This window comes from Marmota marmota, unplaced genomic scaffold, assembly GCF_001458135.2.
Source record: "Marmota marmota marmota unplaced genomic scaffold, marMar, whole genome shotgun sequence".
NCBI lineage: Eukaryota > Metazoa > Chordata > Mammalia > Rodentia > Sciuridae > Marmota > Marmota marmota.
Window position 1 is genome coordinate 17523714 of NW_026000019.1, and position 25024 is coordinate 17548737.

General features: G+C 47.5%; 1 protein-coding gene across 2 annotated transcripts in view; it reads right to left on the reverse strand.

Annotated features, from left to right (window-relative positions):
- Positions 1-23876, reverse strand: part of Tnn (tenascin N) — a 73392-nt gene extending 49516 nt beyond the window's left edge. For both annotated transcript variants that reach the window (XM_048809997.1, XM_015491789.2), the window contains exons 1-6: positions 23756-23876; positions 14815-15258; positions 13112-13486; positions 12350-12613; positions 8576-8761; positions 7123-7212 (exon numbers count right to left, since the gene is read on the reverse strand). In XM_048809997.1, coding sequence (XP_048665954.1) covers positions 7123-7212; positions 8576-8761; positions 12350-12613; positions 13112-13486; positions 14815-15223 — 1324 coding nt within the window. In that variant the 5' untranslated portion in view covers positions 15224-15258; positions 23756-23876. The remainder of the gene's footprint in view (positions 1-7122; positions 7213-8575; positions 8762-12349; positions 12614-13111; positions 13487-14814; positions 15259-23755) is intronic.
- Between the last annotated feature and the right edge of the window lie 1148 nt (positions 23877-25024).

The following is a 25024-nucleotide window of genomic DNA, read 5'->3' on the forward strand; positions in this document are numbered from 1 at the left end:
GCCATTCTCAGGATGATAATCAGATGCTGAGGTACAGGAATAGGAAAAAAACTTCTGAGATGCCCCCCCTCACAACACACCACATTGCTAGAAGAAGCCAGCAGGCTGCAAGACCAAAGCCTCCCTATCTGCTAAGAAAGAATGTGGGGGTTATTAAACGCTGATTCCATGCAACAAAGTCTCCCAGTAGCTGTCCCAGCTGGCCAAATCATCAATGAGTCACAGCTGCTGCCTCAACTACAAGACAGAGTATTGGAACCACAGCCCCACCTTCCTTCTCAGGCTGCAACATCTCCCCTGATGGACACTAGCACCCTACAGACCTTTCTCAAGGTTGTTTAAAGCCAGAAAGATTTAAGGCAAGACTGACAAGACTTGATAGGTGACTCACCTTTGAGTGCATGTGTAAGTTAGAATAAAAGAGAGCCCCAGCTCAAAGGGACCTAATAACTGAATATACAGAATATACAGAAGAGGCAGGCTAATTGGTAGCCCCATTCTCATAAGGAAAGTTTACTTTATAACAAGATTCTCACGGAGTTGGGAAGGACTGGCTGTCCTAGGCCTATGCTGAAATGCTCAATAGCACATGTCCAGTGCTCACACAGCCACAGACCTAGAAAGCAGTTTCCCTGTTCATGGTGGCCACCTGTGACTCTCCCAGCTGTGTTGCAGGGAAGGGCAGAGCCAGAATGTAAAATCTATGGATATAGGTTTGGGGGCAGAGAAGAGGACCAGGACCTATACCATTGATTTGAAGGTGAATTTATGAAAAGTTGGACTACAGTACCTAGGTATGCCATTCCCTGTGCTCAAGGCCTCTGTGACTGGCTTTTCATTGTGTCAACAAAAATCATTCAAAAGGCACTATTCATAGAAAAATGTGCTCAGAAAGATCAACTCCTTTTCCTGCTCCCCTCTAACTTTGCTTCTGAAAAGTTTACCAACCTTGGTCTTTAGGGACTCTGAGTTCAGGGACAGATCAGCTGTTCACTAGCTCACCCTGAGTCTCCAAAACTACATAGGCTTCAGTTTTCCCATCAGTAAGACAGGAATAATAATACTTTGCAATACTATTATAAGGACCAGAAATAATACTCATGAAGCCTCACAGATGCAGAAGCCATCATAATAGAGCAGTCACTCCAGTGAAAGAGGCGGTCAATATATTTCAGCCTCTGGTGTTTGCACTGGGTGGCTATGTGAGAGACAGGAGTTCTAAAGTGGACAGGAGCTCATCTTGGAACGCTGAAGGAGTCTGGGAAAGAAAGTATCAAGCGGGGAGGCCAATGCAAATGGAACATTAGAAATGAGTGAAAAGTGAAACAGTAAGGGAAGCAAAACTTCTATTTCATTGCATCTAAAGGAGAAAGTTCTGAGAAAACTTTTAACAAGCGAATACGTAGACAACAGGTTCCGCTGTGCCTGGGAGCTTGTGAAATCAGAACAAAGCAAGTGTGCTTTGTTTCATGCTCACTATAAGGAGGCAGGCATCACAGAAATCATCAAAAGAATAACCATGACATAAAAAAGACTTTAAATTGGTTTAGTCCTACCCTTCATTTTACAGATGCAGAAACTGAAGATGAAAAAAAAAATGGCAACCACCTCTGTGTTAATTGTCTGCTTTTCTTGTCTTCCATGTGAAGTGTGCTGTGGGGCTGATGGAGAAAAACAGGGACAGTCCTCTAAGGTCACTGGCCTGGTTGTGCTTGCTGCTCTGGAAGCCAGCCCACCTAAAGCTACACCTTCCCAGAAGGTTCTCTCTGCACATAAAGTATGTTAATAGGGAGAGGATTTTCTGTCAACTCTGTCCCTTTTTGTGATATTCGTTTGATAAAAGAAAAACTCAGAGATGTCCTCTACATAATTAGAAGTCCAGAGGATGGTCAAAAGAGCTATGGGAAATTAACCAATTAACAGCTGTGGGTGAAATTCACACAAAGAGATTTTCACATTACTGAGAATATATTGAAATCTTGACTTAAGTCCCATTACTGCCCAGGGACATTTCACTGTTCACTTATAAATTTTCCAAACTGTTAACTCCAACCAATGTGGAAACTACCAGTACCCCGCTTGCAGACTTCCCTCCTATTCCAAGCCCTCCCACCTTGCATAATTTACCCCTTTGATCAGCAGGCATTGTGGGTTCAAAGCAAACAACTTGTGCTCTCCTTCCCTAAATTTTGTAAAATTACTCTTGGCTGTAGGTGCTACAGATATATTTCCAATTGCTACTTCACCCTGCTGCTGGTAGCTGCAGGATTTTGTCCAAAGACCTGGTCCTTTCTGGCCAGCAGCTGTAACAACTCAATAAACGCTTTTATTTAGAAATCCTTTGGTCTCAAGAGTTTTGGTTTAACAAGTTCCACTGGGTGACTTGTTAAGTGGAAAATACCTGAACTGTGTCCTTTCCTCCTTGTACATGCTTATACTATTCTTAAATTCCAGTGCCTTTTTCCATCTCATGAGAGGCAAAATGTTTGGAGAAAGCAATTTCCTTTTTCTCTTAAATTAATTAGTAGTCTAGCTAGGATCAAGAGTGTTTCCTGACCTTAGAAGTTACAAGAACTTTTCTTTTTTATATTAGAGAACACACAACACAGATTTTTTCAGTCCAATAAAACATTCCATCCTGCTTTTAGGATATAATTGGTAATAAAAACACTTCCTGGGTGCTAATATTCTAGCTGGAATAGCATACTTAAAGATTAACGAGAATTCAAGGCCACATGTGATTAAATGCTCTAGGAACTCAGAGGCAGAATGGCCTACATTTAATGTGGTCATGAAAATCTTCAGTCCAGAAGCAGAGGTTTGAGTGGAACCTGGAAGGATAAGTGATATTGCTATGAGTATAGGTATGATGACATGTCATCTTTATTAGTTTCTAAAGGACTATGTCATTTTTTGCCCAATTCTATCCTACAATAAATATATGTTGAATTGAATTCGTTGACAGGGATGAAGGTAGAACGTTTTCTAAGATGGGGGTTACAACATAAACAAATGCAGTATATAGATGAGCCTTCTCTGCTGGGAAAACCCAACAAGGGTCTGGCTATGGGAAGGCTTTCTGCTGGAAATAATGAGGACAAAGGTCCACAGAAGCCAAGATAAAAGGACTAGACCTTCTCCCAAGGCAACGAAGAGTACAGAAATTTTTGTAGCTAAGGAGTACACAGTATGAAAACTAACCATCAGTAAAGGAAAAGGAGGACGGAGGTGTGGTGCTGTGACCATGGAGGGCAGGCTGTGCCCTGCCCTGAGTCACTCTGTGTTGTAAAGCAGCGGGAAGCCCTGAGATACTCCATTTTGAATGCAAGTGCTCAAACGGAATGACTTAACCACTTGATTGAGCAAAGAGATAACCATCAGATGTTGGGTGTACAGAACTTACAGGAAAGAATAACTCCCAATAGCTCGGTACAATAATAAGGCACAAACTATCAGTTGTGCTGATAAAAATGACCACCTGTGGCCGGGTGTGGTGGCACATGCCTGTAATCCCAGCGCCTCGGGGGGCAGAGGCAGGAGGATCACAAGTTCAAAGCCAGAAACAGTGAGGTGCTAAGCCACTCAGTAAGACCCTGTCTCTAAATAAAATACAAAATAGGGCTGAGAATATGGCTTAGGTTTCCCTTCCCTCAGTACCAACCCCCGCCCCCCGCCACACACACACACACAAAAATGACGACCTCATGAAAGAAATCAAAGGCACATGGATTCCTGGGTGTATCAAACCCATACCAGGAAAACCAGGCATGTGAGCTTATCTGGCACACCAGACCACCCAACTATGCACCCACCCTCACCTGAAATACATAAAGGAGAGGCATCTGGGATGGTGGTAGAGGGCAGTGCACACCAAGCCATCAGCTGTCAGACCACCAGGTGTTACAAGGTCAACAAGTGACTAACTCCAGACTCTCTCCGGCTCCCTGCTTGACTCGGCCCCCTTAGAAACTGCCTGCCATCTGGCCCCTCACTTTGAAGGACATAGTCCTGTTACAAGTTCCACACCTCCAACAAGTTCTTTGGCTGGGTTCCCCCTCATCCCATCACCTGTAGCCACTCTCACAACTATACCAGCCCTCTGCCTCTGCTTTCAGTTCTGCCTCTTAAACCCACAGCCCTCGCCGACAACCCTTCTTCGCCATCTGTAACCCGAGTATCATTGTGCAGACGGCGATGCGTGACTCACTTGGTACAGACATTAACAATTAAGACTGGAATAGGATAAAAGAGCTAGCTATTGCCATAGTCATGACACCAGTGAACCATGGGCACTCAGTGGATCGCAGCTGATGAAAGTTGCGTGGCTTGTGAATTTATTGTTTCGACATTGTGGAAAGACGCGGATGTGTCTGGTGTGCATTAATGGATAGCACAGCTCATAACAATCATTTATAATAAGAAATACATATTTGGTTTTTGTCCCTTTTCCTGGCACACAGCTCCTAAAACATTTGGACTTTCCAAAGTGATTAGTAGTTTTTTGTATGCTAATGAGATAAAAATGACTGGGAGCTCCTGTACAGCCCCAGGACACAGGCTGGCTGCACTTTCAGTACCACTCCCCTCATCAAGACTGGTGTGGGGAAAAGGGGTAAATGGTTGAGGTATCACCAGAGGCCAGTGATTTAAACAGTCATGCCTACCACATGAGGCCCCCTTGAAAACCTAAAGGGCAGGGTTCCTAGAGCACCCTGGTTACTGAACACATGGCAGTTTCAGGAGGGTAGTGGGCTCAGAAAGGGTGTGGAATCTCCATTCCCTTCCCCCAGACCTTGCCCTGTGCATCTCTTCCATCTGGCTGTTTTTCCTGTATCCTGTGCAATAAATAGTCTTTACAATAAATAAGTAAGCGTAAGTATAGTGTTTCCCTGAGTTCTGTGAGCTACTCTAGCAAATTAATAGAACCCAAGGAAAGAGTCCTAGGAACCTCAACTCACTGTTGGTTGTTGTAAATACAGATCACAACCTAGGATGTGTCTAGCATCTGAAGCAAGAAGGGTCTTGGGAGACTGAGCCCTTAGTCTGTGGGATCTGACACTATCTCCAGGTAGAGTGTCTGACTTGAATTGAATTACAGGACACTCTGTTGGTGTCTGGTGGAGAACTTCTGGGTATATGAGGAAAAGTCCCCACACACAGTTCGGTGACCCTAGGTTAGGTATTCTGTGTTCTGTTGACTCTGTAAGAGAGGAGAATGTGTTCATCTCTTATAGAATCATCAAACTGGGAAACACTTCACCTTTGTGGCTAAGCCCAAAGGCTTAGATTTGCACAAACCGCATACAAATCCCAGCTCTGTCATTTCCTGGCTAGGTGATTCCTGAGCTTAACTTCTCTGCGTCTTAGTTTGATTATGCATATGACATAGAAATCATATTAGTCCCTACAACATATAATCGCTGAGAACTAAATGAGATAATTCATGAAAAGTGCTTCGTGAGTATAATACCCAGCACTGAGTAAATTCTCAGTGAATTCAAAGCTACAGAGAAAGAAACAAGGAAGTCTTTGTCATTTTCCAACTCACTATAACGTTTCGCTAGTCCACGATTCAGGCAGGCTACAGAGTCTATGTTGTCTAGTTTATAAATTAGATTATATCTTATCCTTTAAAATCACTCAACTATAACTCTTTCATACTTTAGATACACAATCTGTTAAACAATTAAAATAGTGAATTCAATCCTTGCCTCATCTCCCACCAATTCTCACCATCCCAACTAGCTACTTCGAGACTAGGTTGGAAAGAACTGTAAGGGTAAAAGAAATTGAAGTTAAAGTGTAAAAGTTAAAGGGTAAAAGACCGGGCATTGTAAAGTTTCTAAGCTGCAAGGCCTGAGTTAAAATGTAAAGGACTAGGTATTGTTAAGTTCCTATGTTACATGCAAAACCTGAAATTCCTGTAGCTGTTAAGACAATGCTTGGAACCGCCCAGTAAATATTTCCCCTGACTGCTTGGTTGTTTAATAACTTAAGGGCTCTGTGTGGTCTTGCACGTAGACATTGCAGGGCCTAGACCAATCAGTTTAAATGTGTACCCCGCTTTAGAACTGACCTATCACCCCCGCCTGACCTGTTCCCGCCAGTGAATGAACTAATCATGTCTCAGAATTATTGTTTGATTTTCCCGCAGTGTATGATAATTTGTTAAAGGAGACTGTGATGTATGTAAAATCCCCGCCCTCCCAAAAAAAGTGTACTTAAGCAGTGCTCAGCCCCTGCTCGGGGCTCTGGGCTGTTCTCCCTTCTTGAGTGGGCACGGAGCCCTAGCATGCTAGATCAATAAATCCCCTTCTGCCAATTGCATGAGTGGTCACTTGGTGGTCTCTTTCTCCGACGCTTCGCCGGACCCTTACAGAGCTAAAAAAATTTCCAAGGAAGATTCAAAATCCAAAGATTCCATCTTTGTTGTCTCCAAGAATTAGCCTCCACCAGTTCCATCACCTTCTACATCACAGCTTCCCACCTGGGGCGGGCAGGAGCAGAGTGACTACAGGAGGCTCCCAATTCAATATAGGCGCAAGTATTATTTAAAAGCTGTTACATAGATGTCTTGTATATATGCCTATGATGTTTTCAAATTCTGTTATGATTAATATAAGTTATAAATTTATAAATTACAAATTACTGATTTGTAACATTTTGTCATTATGTATTTTCTCAATACACAGATAGTAACTATGCCACTACTCCCATGTGAGGGCCTTTAATATATTTTCATATTTCAAAGTGGACAGCCTGAGTGTGAACATCAGGAACAAATCAGGCAAGAAAAAACCTACCGGCCACCCTGTCCTTGGGTAATATGAAACTGAGTGCCTAGGTCCAAAGTCCAGTGATTGAAACAATTGAGATGAATACAAAGGTGCCGAGTACCTTTGACTCCAGGATCATGGGGGAAATTTTCTAGGCAAGAAAAATTTGAAACAGGAGAAGTCTGCTTTCCCTCTCATGTTCCTGAAAAAAGATGTCCACACATCTAAAGAGGTAGAATCTCTCTGCCTGCAAATCCTAGAATTTTTATCCAGGAAAGAGTCAACCAAGAACAATACCTGAATGCAAACACAATTAAACATGCAAGTATCGCCAAGCAGCTCTTACCTGTCCTGCCATTCAAGAGAATTGGCTTGCCCTCCAGATCGCCTCGTATGGGGACAACTGTGATCTTATACTCTGTCCCGGGCTGTAGACCTGGAAACAAGCAGCCAGTGCTCGAGTGAGGGCAGACTCCAGCCCCCTCCCCCAACACTGCCTTTCCCCCAGACTTCTCTTGTGGAGGGGAGATGAGGGGTTCTGCTTCCCTCCCAAAGACTCAGGGTACGGGCAGATAAAGAGCCCCAGGATGGGTGAAATAGAAGGCATCACTGAAGAGGCTGATGGTGGGGGGCACAGGACAGAGGAGGTGAAGTCCGAGCTCTGGTTCCTTATTGGGCCTTCTAGCACTTATCTCCCAATTTTATTCATAACCCCAAATGTTTTTCTGCTTCCAACAATTATCTTCCCTTAAAAGTCTCTTTCCATGCTGGGGATATAGCTCAGTTGGTAAAGTGAGTGCCTCACATGCACAAGGCCCTGGGTTCAATCCCCAGCACCACGCCAAAAAAAGTCTCTTTCCTTTTCACTATAATACCTAGCTCCCTCTCCACACCTTTCTTTTTCTTTTTTTTTTAAATTATTTCTCTGTAGAAGCAATTTGAAAGATTGTTCCTCCCTAGCCACGCACTGTGGCAAACACCTGTAATCCCAGAGGCTCCAGAAGCTGAGGCAGGAGGATTGCGAGTTCAAAGCCAGCCTCAGCAAGTGAGAACTCAGTGAGACCCTCTCTCTAAATAAAATACAAAAGAGGGCTAGGGATGTGGCTCAGTGGTCGAGTGCCCCTGAGTTCAGTCCACAGTACCAAAAAAAGAAAAAAAAAAAAAAAGAGAGAGAGAGAGATTGTTCCTCCTTATACAAATATTCAGACCCAGGGGCAAAGTTCAGAAAAAAGTAGTGCATGGATATGCACATATTCCTACTCCAGTCCACCAACACAGAGGACCCCAAGATGTTCTCTCAAGATGGAGAGGAAGGAGAAGAGGGCAGAACAAGGCCGCAGAAGAAGGTTGGCCATGGAGCGAATAAGCCTTGGGGCCCCAACTTGCAAGGGCTCCTTCCCAGGCAACTACTCAAAACTGCGCACTCCTGCTCTTCAAGAGGCCCTGAAAGGGGCTGGGGATATAGCTCAGTTGGTAGAGTGCTTGCCTGGCACACACAAGGCCCTGGGTTCAATCCCCACCACACACACACACACACACACACACACACACACAAGGCCCTGAGAATTATATAAACTTCAAGCCTTGCAAAACTCAACCCCGCTGCATCCCCGTTTCCTGAGTTCCAGCTTCCAGCAACTACTCAGTCATCTAAAACAGGAACCGGTTCCCTCCAGGGCCTGCCAACCCAACCCTCCCAGGGCTCCACAGACCTATCTCAACCTCCTCCCACCACCCCCAACCCCCCCCCCACTTCCCCCTCCTCAGCAAACACCTCACGTCCTCAGTGCAGTTCTTACCAGTGATGTCATATCGGCTCTTTGGGTCACTGCTCCTGGGCACAGTGACTTCAGCCACCTCCTGCCCTGTCAAGGGCCCATACCGCAGCTTGTAGTAGTCCACCTGGGTCGGCGGGTTCTCCCACTCCACATCCAGGGAGTTTTCCGTCTCTTCTGTCACCCAGGCAGTGCCAACCACAGCAAGATCTAGGGTCAGGGGTCAGAGAGCACAGGAGACAGCAGTGAGGAGCAGAGGTCCCCATAGTCTGTAATGGCCATCAGCTACACAGAGAGAGCTGGCCTCAACCCTAGGACAGGGTCCTTAACAAGGATCAGATATTGCTCTGAATTAACTGGTCACCCTTCAGGGGCAGCATCCCTTCCCTTAGAGACCACCTCAGAATGAGACGCTCTGGACTTTCTGCGTAAAGTTTGGGAAACGCATTCCAAATTTTCTATAGTATAACTTCTATCTATCGTCATACACGTAGCTCCTCCCTCCATCTCCCAAATTATAGCCCTTCACTTGCAAATTCTTCTCTAAGGATTAACTCAAAGCTAAACTATAGAGTAGGTGAATTTCAACTTGGTCCTTCTATGAAGCCTTCCTGCAGTTCTAACAAATTTTAGTACTTCCGCCAGGTACCTGGTGTCCTCATGCTGCCCCAGCTGCCTCCCCTGTGAAGCAGGAGAGCACCTGCTCAGCTTTATTCATAGCAAAGTACTTTAGGCTAAATCTTTGCCCTTCCACTCAGGGGAAAAGAACTGTGAAATTATAATTAATACAGAGAAATGGATCATTGATGTGGCTCTTAGGGAAGAACTTCGGGGAGCAGGGCACTGACTGGAGTCTTTGGGGAGTACTTTGAATTCCAACAGCTATTCCCAGGCCAATCGAGCCTGACCTTGAAGGGAAGACAAGTCCCCAGGTTCTCAGCCTTGTCCTCTTCCACAGTCACTTCTCAACCTTTACCTCTTTGGAGGTGTTCCCACCCGGCTGGTTGACCAGTTGTCAAGGATGTGGGTCAGGGAACTCATGCATCAGGCAGGGTGTGAACTTGGTGATGTCAAGGTCCCTTGGTCCCCTGGAGTGTCCCTGACTCCCTATGTTAAGGATAAAGCCCCTCGTTAAGGATAAAGCCCCTCGAAGCCTTTCTCGGAAGCATGCCCTCCCAATGCTGGCTTCCACCTGTAGCCCAGGTCCTGTTTCTTGACATCCTTCAAAGATGAAATTCCTGAGAGACAGGTCAGGAGGAGAGTAACGAAGGTGACACGCAGATTGTAGCAGAGGGCCTACATGGCTTAAGGGATTTGGGAGGGGTTCACAAATGAAAAGGCAAGGACTTAATGAGAATGTTCAAGATTATGATGAGGATGATAAGCCTTGCTGGGTCTGAGGCTCCCCTGAAGAGCAAAAGACAGAGGTTTTAACCTGAATCAGATTAGACAGAAAGACAAACCTCACAGTAGCCAGACTCTACAAGTCCCTAGAGCAAGATGCCAATAGGGGTTGCTACAACTTTCTGAACAGATATTACTCTTTCCCTTTGAGGCTAGACACTCCTGTCTGTAGGCAGATGCAGCTACAGATAAAAAGAGGGAAAGGAGAAAAGCAGTTAGGGCTTTTCACAGCTAGGGCTTGGTGTTCTGTTGGACCTAGAGCCCTTACCAGAACATGAGCATCAGACAAGACCACTCTGTAGCAAAAACAGGCCATTCTGTGACCACATCTGAACACAGACACAAATATGACTGTTGCCACACAAACAATGAAACATCCCCTCTCCTTCAGCCTCCCTCCAGTCTATCCTCTTTCTAGATAAGATCCTCTAAGATACCACCCACAGAATTACCCCTAGTTCCCCCAAATTACCTAACCCAAGCCTATAACCAGTCCTCCATACACTCCAGTCCTTTCTTACACTCTCTTACTGAGATGTCCCCACGAGTCCCCCTGGTGTGCATTCTCCAAGCTAAAACAATCAATAAATCCAACCTGTTCAACTACAGGGATGTAACTAGGTGTCTTTGGCTAGAGGGCACCAACAAGGGTGATCAGAAATTGTGCCCTCAAGGTACTGTCTTTCCTGGCCCTTTTCAATTCTGACCCATCCCTCCCCCACCCTATTCCTACCATCAAAGAAGGACAAGCAGCCTGGCATTTCTGCAAAGATGACTCATTACATGCCAAAGTCCCACCCACCTGGATCTACCTGACTCTCTCCCAGGAGGATCATCAGCCCCTGTACAGTATCTGGCACATGACAGGTGCTCAGTTAAAATGTTTTGAGTAAAGGAATGAATCGGAGTCTTTCAAACAGCTAGATTTCTCCAAACCCTGGAAGATCTAAGTTGCTTTAAGAACTTTCATGAGGAAACAAAAATTTCGAAGAAGTGAATATTAGCTGCTAGATAGGCAATTTTAGGGGCAAGAACCTATACTAACAGGGGAAAAGCCTCTGCCACTTCAAAAGACTATCAGCAGTGCTTTCAAAGCTATTTTTGCTACTGCTGCTGCTACTGCTGTCGTTAAAAACCTTCAGAGAAACTTACCAGGACAGCCAAAATGGCTAAGTCACTCTGACTCATTCTTTTTATTATAATACTAAATTCTTCACCCAGAGGCATCCCTATCTACCATTTTTTTTCAATCTATAATGTATGACCTCAAACTGGGCATGCTCAGGAATATGCCCACCTCTACAAGTGATTTTGAGTCTTTCCTAAATGAATATGTATGAGTTTCCTAATAAAAGCCCCAGCTTGCTTTGTTCAGAGGAGAACACTGCTTTGAGAGTTATCCCTGGCACTCTGTGCACCTGCTGCAAGTATTAAAGCTCTCTCCACTCTTGTTTCCTGGTTGGGCTCATTGGCTTTGCATTCACCGAGAGGAAAACCCATTTGCCCTGATCATATTAGCCGTGATGCTTGTTCTTCCAAATATTTTGGTGGTATTTGGTGGTATTTGGTATTTGGCAGGAGACTGTCCCTGCAAGCCAGGCCCCACCAGCCTGCATCCTACTCTCTAGCGCAGGTTGCAACCTCTGTGAATCAAGTCAGCCAAGGGCCTTGCCCTCTAGCCTCTGGGGTCAGCCAGCAGCAGTCCCCAGCAGAAAGCAGGAGAGAGTTCATGAAACTGATCTTCACTCCCTTCCTGTGGGGAAACAGTGCCTGCCTGCATTCCTTCACCAAAAGTGCCTCATCAGGTATCTTTCCTGAACATTTCTCTGCATTGAGTACCAGTGCCTGCCCCTCTCCCTTTCTGGCTGGGCTGGATCTCCACTGATGCTAGTCCTCGTGTTTTGCTCTCCAACATGCCTCTTTCCCTGTGAGGCTAGACACTCTTCCCTAAACTTCCTTCAGTTGTGTTTTCCTCTCTTTCCTGCTGAGATGAATCTAACTGACGCAGGCAGCTTCAGCAGCTTCTTACGCATTCCTACTTGAACTTGCTGAAGGCTTTGGAGTCTCCATGAAGGGCCAGGGATGCAGGTTTACTCTTTGGCTGCTTATGTGGGGTGCAAAGCAGCCAGACCTGACTAATTTCAGTGACACAAAGGACCCCTTAAACCCCAAATCAGCAGGCTGCCATTACTGACATGAAGGACCCAATAATCTGGGAGCAGCGAGAGAAGACAGAACTGGGACTCTTCTCCAGAACCTAATGGTTGTGTTTTTCAAACTATCTACTAGGACAATGTCCTGACCCACAGAAGGGTATCTGTGGGGAAAGTGTAAGAAAACACCCAAAATGGGGCCTCTCCTGGGAAACCTGGGGGCATCTGGCTGCTTCCTCACCTGTTGTGGCCAGGAGATGCTGAGGGCTGCTGGAAATATCTTTCTTCACGTTGCGCAGGTTGACTATATACTTGGTTCCAGGGAGCAAGCCAGGGATCTCATAGATGTGCTTCTCCTTGGGCACCTGGATCTGCTTCACAGAGAGCTCCTTCCCCAGGGGATAATAGCTGAGGAGGTAGTGGTCCACATCACTGGAGGGCTCCCAGCTCACCAGCAGGGAATTCTCTGTGCTCTTGAGTAGCTGCAGGCCCTGGGGGGCCACCACTGTGTGCATAACAGGAACAAGTGAGGGGTGGGTGTGGAACAAGCATGTGAATCTAGCCAGTGGGTGTTCAGTGAGCACCTACTGCACACTTGGCACTAAGATGGCAGGCCTGGAGGAGGAGACTTAAGTATGCTCCTGTTACGGGACACACGCTTAAACTGTTATCTGGTTAGGAGCTAATACTGATACCTTCCCACATGGTGGGGAAGGACAGGTGCAAACCCCCACAAACAGTCTTTAGTGGTCCTCAAAGTTCAGGCCCCAAACCAACAGCATCAGCATTACATGGGAACTTGTAGAAATGCAAATTCTCAGGCCCCAGCCCAGACCTGCAGGATCACAAGCTCTGGGGCATGCGTGTTTAAGAAGCCCTCCAGGGAATCTGCTGTAGGCTGAAGGCCGATACCCCCTCACAGGACCAAGTGCAAGTGATGGTTCAAGGAGTGGGAACCATAGGTGGAAGCAAACAAGGCCCCAAGGCACGTCTCAGCTCTCACCCTGGGAGCAGTCGGGGCCAGTGAAGCCCAGCTCGCAGTAACACTCGCCAGTGTCGCAGAAGCCGTGGCCGCTGCAGTCGCCCGGACAGCGTTGCTCGCTGCAGTCCTCCGACGTGAAGTGCTCGTGGCACTGGCAGACCCCGCGCACGCACACGCCGTGCCCACTGCAGTCCTGGGGGCAGGCCGGGTAGGCGCAGTCGGGCCCCACGTAGGGGTCGTCGCACAGGCAGAGCCCGTCCACGCAGCGCCCGTGACCGCTGCATGCCCCGGGGCAGGCCGGCAGCTCGCAGTCGGCGCCCTCCCAGCCCTGCTCGCAGTGGCAGCTGCAGGTGTCAGGGGAGAAGGTCCCGTGGCCGCTGCAGTGGCGGCTCAGGTCTGGGGGAAGACAGGAAACCATGGTGGATGGCCATCTCCTTGGAGACGGGTTAGAGAAGGCTCGGGGTATCTGGGTCTTGCCTGGCTCTTCCGGGGATGACCCGGTTCCAGTTCCCCGTGGAGGACAGAGCCTCGGGCCCTTCCAGCTGGGCCCACCTCTAACCTGCCAAAGCTACAGGCATTTTTCTCTTTTTCTTGGTCTGAGAAGCTATGGACACCACCCTTTTCCCTTCCCAGATGACTCCCTGGGTTCTGTCCCCTCTGAATGATGAGAACTGTTCAGTGTTTTCCTAGGAATGGGCCTTGAATGTTCCAACGTGGCAGGTCGCTGGCTGGCTGACACAAAGGGACATGGCTTCTGCCAGGCAGGAGGGAGATTGTCCTCTAGCTGTGGGTGAGTGGGGCTAGACCTAGGAAGGCCTCAGAAAAAAAGGATTCCCTGAAGCTACAAAATAGCCCAGTCTCAATGATGGGCACGGGGACCTGGCAGGGGGATTTAACCTGGCTCCGTTCTGTAGCCCTCTATGGTAAGAGGCAGGGGAAGGGCAGGCCACTCAGCGCAGTGCCCTCTCTGTCCATTCTCAGAACACCTTTCTGGCTTCTCAGAACATCTTTCCTTCCTAAGGATGTGTCTAAGAGGGGGCTCCTCAGGGACTGGTCCACACTGTTCTATTCATGGCAGTGTCCCTGGTGCCTACATTTGTACCTGGCATTTAGGAAGTGCTCTCAACCCTAGCAATTCCTTCAGATATAAAAATCTGTGCCTCAGTACCATTGGTTGTCCTCTGGTTCAATCTAGGTGTCTTATGTTTTTAAAAGGGTGGGACAGAGGGAACTTCATTATTTGTAAAATCAAATTGTGACATTTTATTACTAAATAAATAGTCACAACCTCCAGAACATCTATCACTGGCCAAGAATCTATTACATATCATCTGTAATTCTCAGAACTAGGCTGGCTGATGGAATCATCCTGACTGGACAGTTGAGGAGACTTAAGGAATTTGCCAAGTCACAGTTGGCCTCCATCTTTCCTGCACACCCCACTGCTTCCCCTTTGAGTGGAGATTGGATCCGCAGGTAAGAAAGCCCCTAGAAGCCACACCCATCTGGAAACATTGCCCCAGGAGTCTGGTGTCTTCAAGAGCTTCTGGTCCCTCCCTGATCAGGCATCCAGATATCCCCTGGAGCTGAAACCAAGGAATAAATAGTGGGAACGAGCCGAATCCCAGAGAAAACCCAGAGTGAGATGTGAGACTGTGCAGCCTCAGAGTGCTCCTGAGGCCCGTGGGTGCCCCAAGTGGGTGCTGAGTGACTGGCCAACTCACCAGCAGCTCCTGGGCAGCAGCGCTGGACGCTGCATTGCTCCTTCATCTCTGCCATCTCTTCCTCCAGCTTCTTCACCCGGGACAGGAGGTCCTGGACGCTGTCTGCCAGATCACAGTCCCTCTGTGGCGTCTGAAGGCGGATGTTGTGCCTGAAGATGAAGTTCTGCTCCTCCCCGGCCTCCCCCAGGGCCAAGAGCGAGGTCCCATCATCACTGAGGGACTGGGGATCAGTCTCCACCTGGACCAGGGCAGACTTGGGCACATCAATCTTGTAGGTGTGGCTGACGGTCACCTGTTGCTCCTTGTTGCTGCAGCCCTGAGACTCAGGCATGGCTGGGGCCGAAGCCACCAGGAACACAGAGCCAAGCAGGAGCCCCAGGGGGAAGCTGGACATTCCCTGGAGACCCATCCTTGGAGAGACAAGGAGCAGACCCTCCCTGAGACCTGTAGCCATAAAAAAAATACAAAAAAAAAAAAAGCCATGCGATTGTTGAGGGAAACTGGTGTTTTTAGCAGGTCCTAAAGCGGCCATAGGAAGATGGGAAGCCAACAGAAAGAACTCATCCTAGATCTCCTGAGGGCTGAGCAATATTATTTTCTGTTCCTTGCTCACACAGGCATGGTCCTGCCTCCTGCCTTTGCTTACCCTGTTCACACCATCTGGAGCTTCCTTGCTCTCACTTCTAATTCTAGGTTCACCTGCACTTTGACAATAGCAAGGAGAACAGCCGTCTTGTGTTGAGAGCCCACTGTGTGCCAGGCTTTGATCCTAATCCCTAATCTTGTCAACAGCCCTAATATTATCCTCTGCATAATATCAGCAATAATAGCTGCACGTGGAGTCCTTGCGATGTGAGAGGCACTGTTCCAAGGGCTTCACATCAGCTAACTCATTAGAGCCTGGTGACCCTTTGTGAAATATATTATTACTCCTATTTTACAGACAGGGAAACTGAGATACAGCTACAGCTACCTTACATGATTTGCTCACAGGCACACAAACAAAAGTGGCAGGATTTTTTAACTTATTTGTGTGTGTGTATGTGTGTGTGTGTGTGTGTGAGAGAGAGAGAGAGAGAGAGAGAGAGAGAGAAGCTAGGAATGGAGCCCAGCGCCTCACACATGCCAGTCAAGCACTGTACCACTGAGCTGCAGCCCCATCCCAGTCGGAGGATTTGAGACCAGATAACCTGACTCCAAAGACCAGGCTCATCACAGTGATGTCATGTTACTTTGCGCAGATGAGAAAGTAGAGGCTCAGAGGCCGAACAAGTCACCCTGGACACCACAGCCTCAAGGGCAGATCTTTACTCAGATCCAAATCACTGGCTGCAAAGCCAGCATCCTGCCTCCACAGACATACCAACAAAACATAAGAACCTCATCCACGAGGTCTCTCTCTCTCTCTCTCTCTCTCTCTTTCTTCCCCTGCCCCCCATCCTCTATCTCACCCCAGCTGGAAACCAGCTCTCCCTCTGCTAAGCGTTCAGAGTACTGAATGGTCCCACTCTGGTGGTCTCTTGTAGTCGCTCTTGAAGACAGCTTGTCTCCCTGCTAACCTGAACCTTTTAGGGCTGGGGTCCAAGGTGCGTTCATCATATTGTTGTCCTAAGGCAAAGGCACAGAGTCTCACACTAAGGGCTTCAGTCCCTATTACTCGAGGCCAGGGGTCAAGGGTGGCCTGGTGTCAGGCAGTTATGTTTCACCTCCTTGGCCACTAGGGGGCGATATGGGCCTTCACCCCCATCAGTGGCAGATGGACCCTTCTCCCCTCTGGTTCCCTTAGTTCCCATCTGGGAAGTTGTATACTCTGACTACTGAAGAGTCAAGGCAGGGCAGACCTAGAGACCCAGGTGGGCTCACAGGACACACAGGAACCTCATTCACGAGGTGAGCTTGCGTGGCCACAGGTATCTAGAAACCCATCCACCAAGCTGCCCCTTGACAATGGGCTTCTGCAACCCACACAAACTTGTAATTAATTGTTGGTGGGAGAGTTTGAAAGTCCTTTCCTGGGCCTGTGTCCTCCTCCACCCAGGCTTTCCTGCACAGGGTGAGAGGCAGCCTAAGAACAAACCACACAGGCCCCAGGGCGTCAGCCTTGGGCGGGCCCTTCTCTGCTTTAGCCTCCTCCTCGGACAGGAAGGATGCTGCTGCCTCCTGTCGTCAGAGTGCTTAGCACTGTGCCCAGCACCCAGCAAGAGCTCAACAAACATTCTGGGGTTTGTTTTGTTTGTAAGAGTCTACCAAGGCTGGGGATATAGCTCAGTTGGTAGAGTGCTTGCCTTCCATGCACAAAGCCCTGAGTTTAATCCCCAGTACCGCCAAAAAAAAAAAGAGCCTACCAAAGTGATTTCCTGTTCATCCCCATTTTTTTTTGTAATTGTGAAGGATTGTACTTGGAGTAAAAAGCAGCACATAAACAGCTCTGCTTTAATGACTGGTAAAGACATCAGTCAGCCTTGCACCCACAATCAGGTTGAGAGCTGGACCATCGTCAGCATCCTAGCAGCCTCACAGGGCCTTGCCAGATGCTGCCTCTCTTCCAGCTTAATAGCTAGAACAGCACAAGACCATCAAAAGAACTGACCTGGAGGACAACTACACAGGTCAGAAAAAGGAATAAACCTTCCTAATCACAAATTCTAGTACAGAGTAAAAATTTTATCTTTTAAATGGTTATCATTTATGAGGTATCAGAAAATAGAGGAAATAAAGGATGAAGGGCTCTGGTAGAATTATTATTTAAAATAAAAATAATGGGGGGCTGGGATTGAGGCTCAGTGGTAGAGCGCTCACCTAGCACGCGCAGGGCGCTGGGTTCGATCCTCAGTACCACATAAAAATAAATGAATGGAATAAAGGTATTATGTCCAACTACAACTTAAAAAATAAATATTTTTTTTAAAAAATTAAATAAAAATAATAATATTACAATACATTACAGCAAAGTTCTGTTGTCCAATTGCTGCTGCATGCTGGCCATTGGCCAGGTGCATGGAGCCTCATTATTAAGGCTCAGAGGTGCTGTGGAAGGTCAATGTTGTGCTCCTCACTTAGTGGGAGAGGAAACCAGGTCTGAGAGGTAAAGCACTTACCAGGGGTTGCTCAACTAGTAGGTGGCAGAGGCAGGATTCAAACCAGGTCCACACTATTGCAAGCCTGTGCTGGGTCTGTCAGCATGATGTTCTTACACCACCAGCAAATGAGCTCAGTATCGACAGATAACAAAATAAGTGTCTCATGCAAATAGCAAGTGAATTTAGTATATTCATGTCCCCAGGCAATTCCCTCATTTGGACACAGGTACTATATACCTCATACCCAAGGGATGTGCCACCACTGAGAACTAATCAGAATGATGCCAATAAAGAGTTCTTCTTTTATTGAGACATAACATCTGTGCGGCTTTACAGACACAGTGTGATAATTCAACACATGTACTCAGTGTGCAATGATCACATCTGGGTAGAAGCACCTCCACCCCCTGGAGCCTTAACCATTTTAATGTGCTGGGGGCTTGTACCCTTCTAGCCATTTTGGAAGAGAGAGTTTGTGTTACTATTTTGCTCCATTCACTCCTCTTTATTCTCCAATCATCCAAAGTGTGTATTGGGGCTAGTAATAATCATGGCAGCTCACATTTCCAAGCACCTACTGCACCTCAGGAGCAGGGCTCTGCCCTCGCAGCGGGAGTGGGATGGTCGGGGCAGTTCTTACTGTCCTGGGATTTGGACAGTGGGTAATAAGTGTCTGCAGACTTTAAAGAGAGCTGCTTTAAGACAGGTTTGGGTTGGGGTGAGTTTAGGGAGAACAGGGGGGTGGCAGGAAGAGAGACCAATACCTGACTCTGGCCAAGACTAATTCAGAGGTGGGCACTTGGCTCAGAGTTTGCCATTTCATGGGCATTCAGTAACTGGAGGGAAGTACAGTCCCAGCTAAATAAGAGAGCCCTTGGCCTGCTTCCCCAGCCCCCACCATGCAACAGGCAGCACCCGGGGAAGCCAGAGCTGCTCTCGGTTGGTGAGAAGTGGAAGAAGGGAAGTACCTGGCTGACCATGGCCCTGCCCTCCTGCGTGTGGTCTCCAACCTCATGCCTGAGCTGGGAGAGAGGAAGGAAACTGAGACTCTGATATTGAAACAGATTTGCCTTCAAAAAGTGGTTCTTTTCTAAACCCAAAAGCAACCAGAAAACTCGGGAATCTGCTGGGGACTTATGTGAGGATGGAGGAAGCAGGAAAGCCTGTAGTGAGTTAGAAGGCAGATGGACAGAAATAATGAGATGTCGCCATCGCCATCTTAAAAGGTTCAGCCCTGTGATACAAAAGACACACTCCAGTTCCCCACTTTCTCCTCAGGGTGGGAACTGAGGCTCAGAGACACTGAGCCAAGTGCCTCTGACCACACCACAGAGGAGGGCAAGGCCACACTTCAGGTGTGGGGTCTCCAGCTATGGGGCCCTTCAGCTTGCACGCTCTGCAATTTCCAGTAACAGCACACGTCCATCACCAAAGCTCCTACAGTGTTTCCACCCTAAATCCCCCTCCTGGGGAGCAACAGAGCCAGAGAAGCCTCTCTGCCCACCCCCAGCCTATGCTGACTATTCCTGAGACCTAAATGGAGTGCAGATGTTTTTCTGAATTAGTTCTGAACAAATGCAAAAAAGCCAGGGACTCTCGCCATAAACCACAGCAAGGCTGCCCAAAGCCCGTCTCACTGTGTTTGTTTTGAAGCCTGGAATATGAGAAACCCCAGAAGCTCTCGCAGCCCTCCCTGTCGCCTGTCCTTCTGAATTGTAACAAGATGTCCTCATTAATTGCAGCCTCTCGGATTTCACATGTTGAGATCAGATTTTCCTGGGCAGGGTAATTTCTCGAAAGAAGATGAGCTGGGAAATCCTCAACCTAACAAGTGTAGCGAGCAAGGAGAGAAGCTGTGGGCTCCCACTCCAACACGTGGCAGGAGACTTTCCATGTTGAACAGCACAAGGAAGGGATGACTTCATCGCTGCTTAGGTATGCACTGCACACCACAGACTGCGCTCCCCAGGGCTGGGTTGGAGGGCTCCCAGTTTCACGGAGAAAAACACAGGATGAGACTTGTGAATAGAGATGAATATTCATCCTATGGAGGGGTAGCTCCCTATGGAAAGTGGGGTAAATGCTGCAGGAGTGCAAGAGGCAAAGGGCATTTACATACAGGAAAAGTGCCTACAAGAAACCTGGAAACCAGGGGCTCGTCAAATTCACTGTCTTGCTGCAGCTGAGCATGTGTTTAATTCTGACTACAGGAGAGGGCTGGGTACAGCAGAGAGACAGGAACAAACTGCTTGGTATTGTTCTTCTGAAGGTTTTGCTGAGTCTGAGCTGGATGGATGGCCATCGGGTCTGCCTTCAGAGACCTGCTGATGTCTCAGGGCTCTCTGCCTGTGCTCTACGTCCTCTTGGTAGCTGCACCTAGTTCTGTGGCTTTAATTTCCAGACAAACATTAACAGCCCCCAAATCCATATGGATGCTTCTACCCAGATATCCTTATAAGCTCAGGGATGACAGTGGCTAAAACTGTGTTGATACCCTCTGTATTCCCAGTCTCACAGTACAGTTCTGGCTAAATATTTTCCGAACTAAATAATAGCCACTGGAATTTGGGTGTTTAAAGGTGATGGGTACTGTGCCAAATACTTTACAAACATTATTCTCATTTAATCCTCAAAATGTTGGTGGTCAATTGATGACATTCTCTGTTAGAGGTGTCTAAAGGTGTTAAGGACCCCTTAGTATCCCTTGGTCCTTGGAAAGATGAGCTCTTTCCCAAATAGGGAGTTAAATCCCAGCCAGTTTCATGAGAAGCTGGAGAATTCCCTTCCCAGGAGACACCACAGTGCACAAGGTCCCTGTGTGCTGGGGCAGATTCTGATAGGAGAGAAGGCCAGACTCCCAATCCCAACAGTCCTCTCCGACCCCAGGCCAGAAGACCTCTGTGTCACTCATTCTCTCCAAAGAAGGACACACACTCTGGGTCAGGAAATAACAGTACTACTTACACCAAAGAGATCGGTAGCCAGTTTCTAACCACTGTTACAGATCTTTATCCAGGGCCTTCTCTCATTCCCTCATTACCTCATCCTGCCTGTATGGTTGACCACAGGCAAATGAGAGCCACTGCTTTAGCTTTTAGGGGGGAAAATGGTATTATCCTGGAGTTCCAGAGGAGTCACTTAAGATATTCTGTCCCCAAATGACAAAGTGGACATCACTGAACTATGGAGGGAAATGAAGGAAGTGGGCGCTAGGGATGCATCAATCACAAATGTCACTGGCAAACTTGTCACTCCTTTGTTAATTCTCTTGAGCATGTTTTGCTGGTGATCCCCAACCTAGGCCCCAGATGACTCAGGGGTGACTCGGGGGTCTTGTGACCCAAGTACTTGGTCCAGGAGAGTGAGTTCTCAGTGGCTGAGGAACCCATGCTGGCTCAACTCATCCTGCACTGAAGACCTCTCCTCTCTCTCTTCCTCCCTCAGTATGGAAGAGTGAGTGGCATCCAAGGCACATTGTCTCCCCTAGGTCAACTCCCAGTTGAACCAGGTACATACAAGCACTTTTATTTCTAGTCTCTGTGACACTGAACTGTCTACATAGCCATTCCACATAGGATTCGGGATGGCTAGGTGAGGATGAGGATGAGACTGTGGCCTTATGCGATAGGCCTAATATGGTCATATTCTGGGTGCACCCCACCCCAGTTCAATTGGATCCACCCAGTGAGCCCCCAGGAAGTGCCTGCAGATGATTCTCACACCGTGGCGCAATGACCATCTTCCTGAAGACCTCTTCCCTTCAGGGTTGCTGCCCACTACAGTAGAAAGGATAAAGGGGGCGCCTGAACTAGTGTTAGCACTCAATCGCTTCTCAGGGGTCCCATCAGGCTTATTTTGTTTTGTCAACTGAATTTTAATCTGCCTTGAAAAGGCTCAAGTGGGTGATGATAACAGTAGCTCCCACTTTCCAAGCATTTTTACATGCCAGGCGCTATGCTAAGCACTTGTGAGATTCTTCCTGAACATCAGGCAGAGCGTTCACTCACCCCTATAGGGATGAAGTACTTTCTCACAGAAAGTCCTCCTTTAGCTTTCAAGATAAAATGGATACAGGGCCTAAATTCAGGAACCTTCTTTTTCCACATCCAACCAAATACCCAATCCCTAGCTGACTGATATTTGATACAGAATTAACCTTATTCCCCAAGGGTATAAGGGGCATCTATGGCAAACTCTGCTCCAGCTAAATGATAATGAAGAGAGGCACATAATGAAAAGTTAAAATCCTTTGTTTAGTTTAATGTGTGGTTTTCCACATATTGAATAACTTCAAAGTCCCTGCCTTCCATCAAGGAGGAGAAGCCATTGCTAATTTCCAAGGATCTGCCCTGTTCTACCCACACTCGCTGGGCAGATAATTCCGTGGCAGCTGGTTGGCATTAATGGAACAGGCAAAGCCCCTGTCCATCAGAGATTAGGCTTGAGAGATCAGCTTCACAGGCTCACAGATTGGTGCTCCAAATGCTGCTACAGAACCTAAACCATGATCTCATGTCTGCAGCCAGACCCTATAGGAGCCAGGGCTATGGAATGAGTGGTGGATGGACAAGAGTTTCCATGGGCCTGGGCACAACTCCCTCAGGCATTTCTCAGAAACAGACCTTAGTCTACCCTCCATTTCAAACCACAGAACAGCACTGGATGCAAACCAGAAGCCACGAGACGATTTGGAGTCATCTGTCCCATTTTCTCTGTTTTGGAAGTCAGCTGCAGTCTGCATACTTGGGCATACAGCAGGACTCAAAGTGGGGTGGAAGCATGTCAGGTGCTTTTATCCCTCCTCAGAAAAGAGGACACTGGTGCTGACACTGTTTCTGCCTGAGTCCCTGCTCCCCACACTGTAGCCGTCACTCTGGATCTGCAACTAATGCCCAAATGCCAATGGCAATGAGTCTTCATGCACATCCTGTCCCTGCCAGCTTCTAGTGCATAGCCCAGGCCCAGAAGGCATCACCTAACATCTTGGTGCTGACACCAGTGACTTGGACATTGTGGCTTATCTATTTCCAGCTGTGGGAACTCGTTATTTCTATACTGAGATTGTTCCTTTTTTTTTTTTTAATGTTTATCTAAGTAACTCAAGTTTTATACTTTAAAGTGAAATCCTGCACAGTCTCATTCATTCTTTCTCCTCTTTCCCCAGCTCCCTCCCAACCACAAAAATTAATAATAAAGTCAGACCTCCAAAAACTAGTCCAATCACATCATTCTTGAGATGTTTCAAAATGGTTTCCTTGAGGCATTGTGAGGGTAACTGGGAATTCGGGAAAAAGAAATTGTCCTCTTACAGGTAATAATTAAGATCAATTAAAACTCAAAGTTCTGCAAGTGAGTTTGCAAATATAATCTTCGTTGGTGCATGTGAAATCCAGAAAAAGGGAAAATTATACTAGCTTCCTGATCATAACTGAAATAAAAATTCAGTTTTAGGATTTAAAAGAACAGTGAGATATAACAGATAAGAACTTTTTTAAGGAGGTTTTTGACATTGTAAAGAAGTCAACAAAGAAAAAAGATGAGAAATACATGCTAGATCGACTCCAAGGAAACACTTTATCTAAACATGTCCTACTCCAGGTAGCAGCTAGTACAACACCAACCGCATTTGGCCAGATAAGGAGATGCTGGACTTAGTCCTGTCGGAGGACAGAGTGTGACTCTGGCTGAGGATGTCGTACGCAGGTCCTGGAAGATATTTCCTGAATTGAATTTAACCTGCATTACACTGCTTGGGTTTTCAGGTTTGAACTGAGGCACGCGAGTCCAGTGGCCCCTGACCATCCACACCCGGCGGCCTTCTTCCCTCTCACAGGCAGAGCTTCAGCGATGGGTGCACTTACCTGGGAGGCGGCTGGGCACTGCTTCCGGCACCCCGTCTCCTGCGAGCTGGGCTCCTGGTGCTGAAGACCCTGGTGCTGGTCTGTCCTCACTCTTCTCTCCTTGGCTTCCCTCCCTGATTTTAAATCCTGTCTAGGCCAGAGGAGGAGCCAAAGGGGACTCTTGGGTATTTTCCTCCCTTCCTGGCAGAGATTCCTTTAAAGATTGAGTAATTCATCCTCTTATTCTAACTAGGGGAGAAAAAAATATACATTTCCCCCTCTTTTTCACTTCAATTACACAGGAGCTAAAAATACTAAAGGCTGTTTCCATTTAAGTGGATCCAGAATAAGGATATTAAAAAAGTTTGCACGTCCCCTGGCCAGGAGCTGAGTCTCAGGGTTGGGAAGTACGTTTAAAAAGCCTCTTTCTGTTTTCCCTGTTGCAGGCATTTGGGGATTTATTGCCTCCTACTTTTAAAATAGGAAAGGACCTTTAGCATAAAGAAAATGAGCGGAGACCCTCAGAGACAGAGCCTGCTCTGACTCCTACCTCTCACCATCTCACACGTACCTGGGAGCGGCAGGGCTCTGAAGGGGGCTGAGAGCAGACCTGGGGCTTCTGGGTCCACTCGGACCAGGTGAGGACAGTGGTGCCCCTTGCAGGCCACCTTCCTCTTTTGTCATCTCATGGGCAGACTTCTCCTTTCTATGACACAGAGCTATTTCAGTGGGTCACAGGTGGCACCTGCCGCTCTTCCCTCCCCGTGGTTCCTCTCTCAGCCTTCCTGAGTAGATTCTGGAGTGCAGATCCACAATGAAAGGAGCCCATCGGTTTCCAGTCACCCACGTGCAGCCAGATACCAAGGAGAAGGAAGAAGGTAGGATAGGAGAGGTGGGGAATCAAGAGCTGCCCTCGGAAGTTCTGTTACCCATCCAGGCTGTTTGTGCTCGTCAGGGGATGCCGATACTGAGACGGTGAGTTTTGTGAAAGAGAAAGGGTTTGTTCACAAGGCAGCCACGCATGGGTATAAGAGAGCCGGTCTCAAATTCTCCTCCCTGAACCTAGGGTTTAGGGTCATTGATGAGATAAAGAAGCAGGGTGGTTTGAGGTGTGGGGAAAGTAATTGTATGTATAGAAGCAACTGGTGACCTTTGCATGCCTAATCACACATCATGGCTCTTCATGGGATATGTGTTCAGAAGATGGTGGGGTTAGCATGCTCTGGGGCTGGGGTTTGGCCCTCTGACATCAAAAGGTTGCCCATTGGACACTTGTGCACGTTCAAGTGA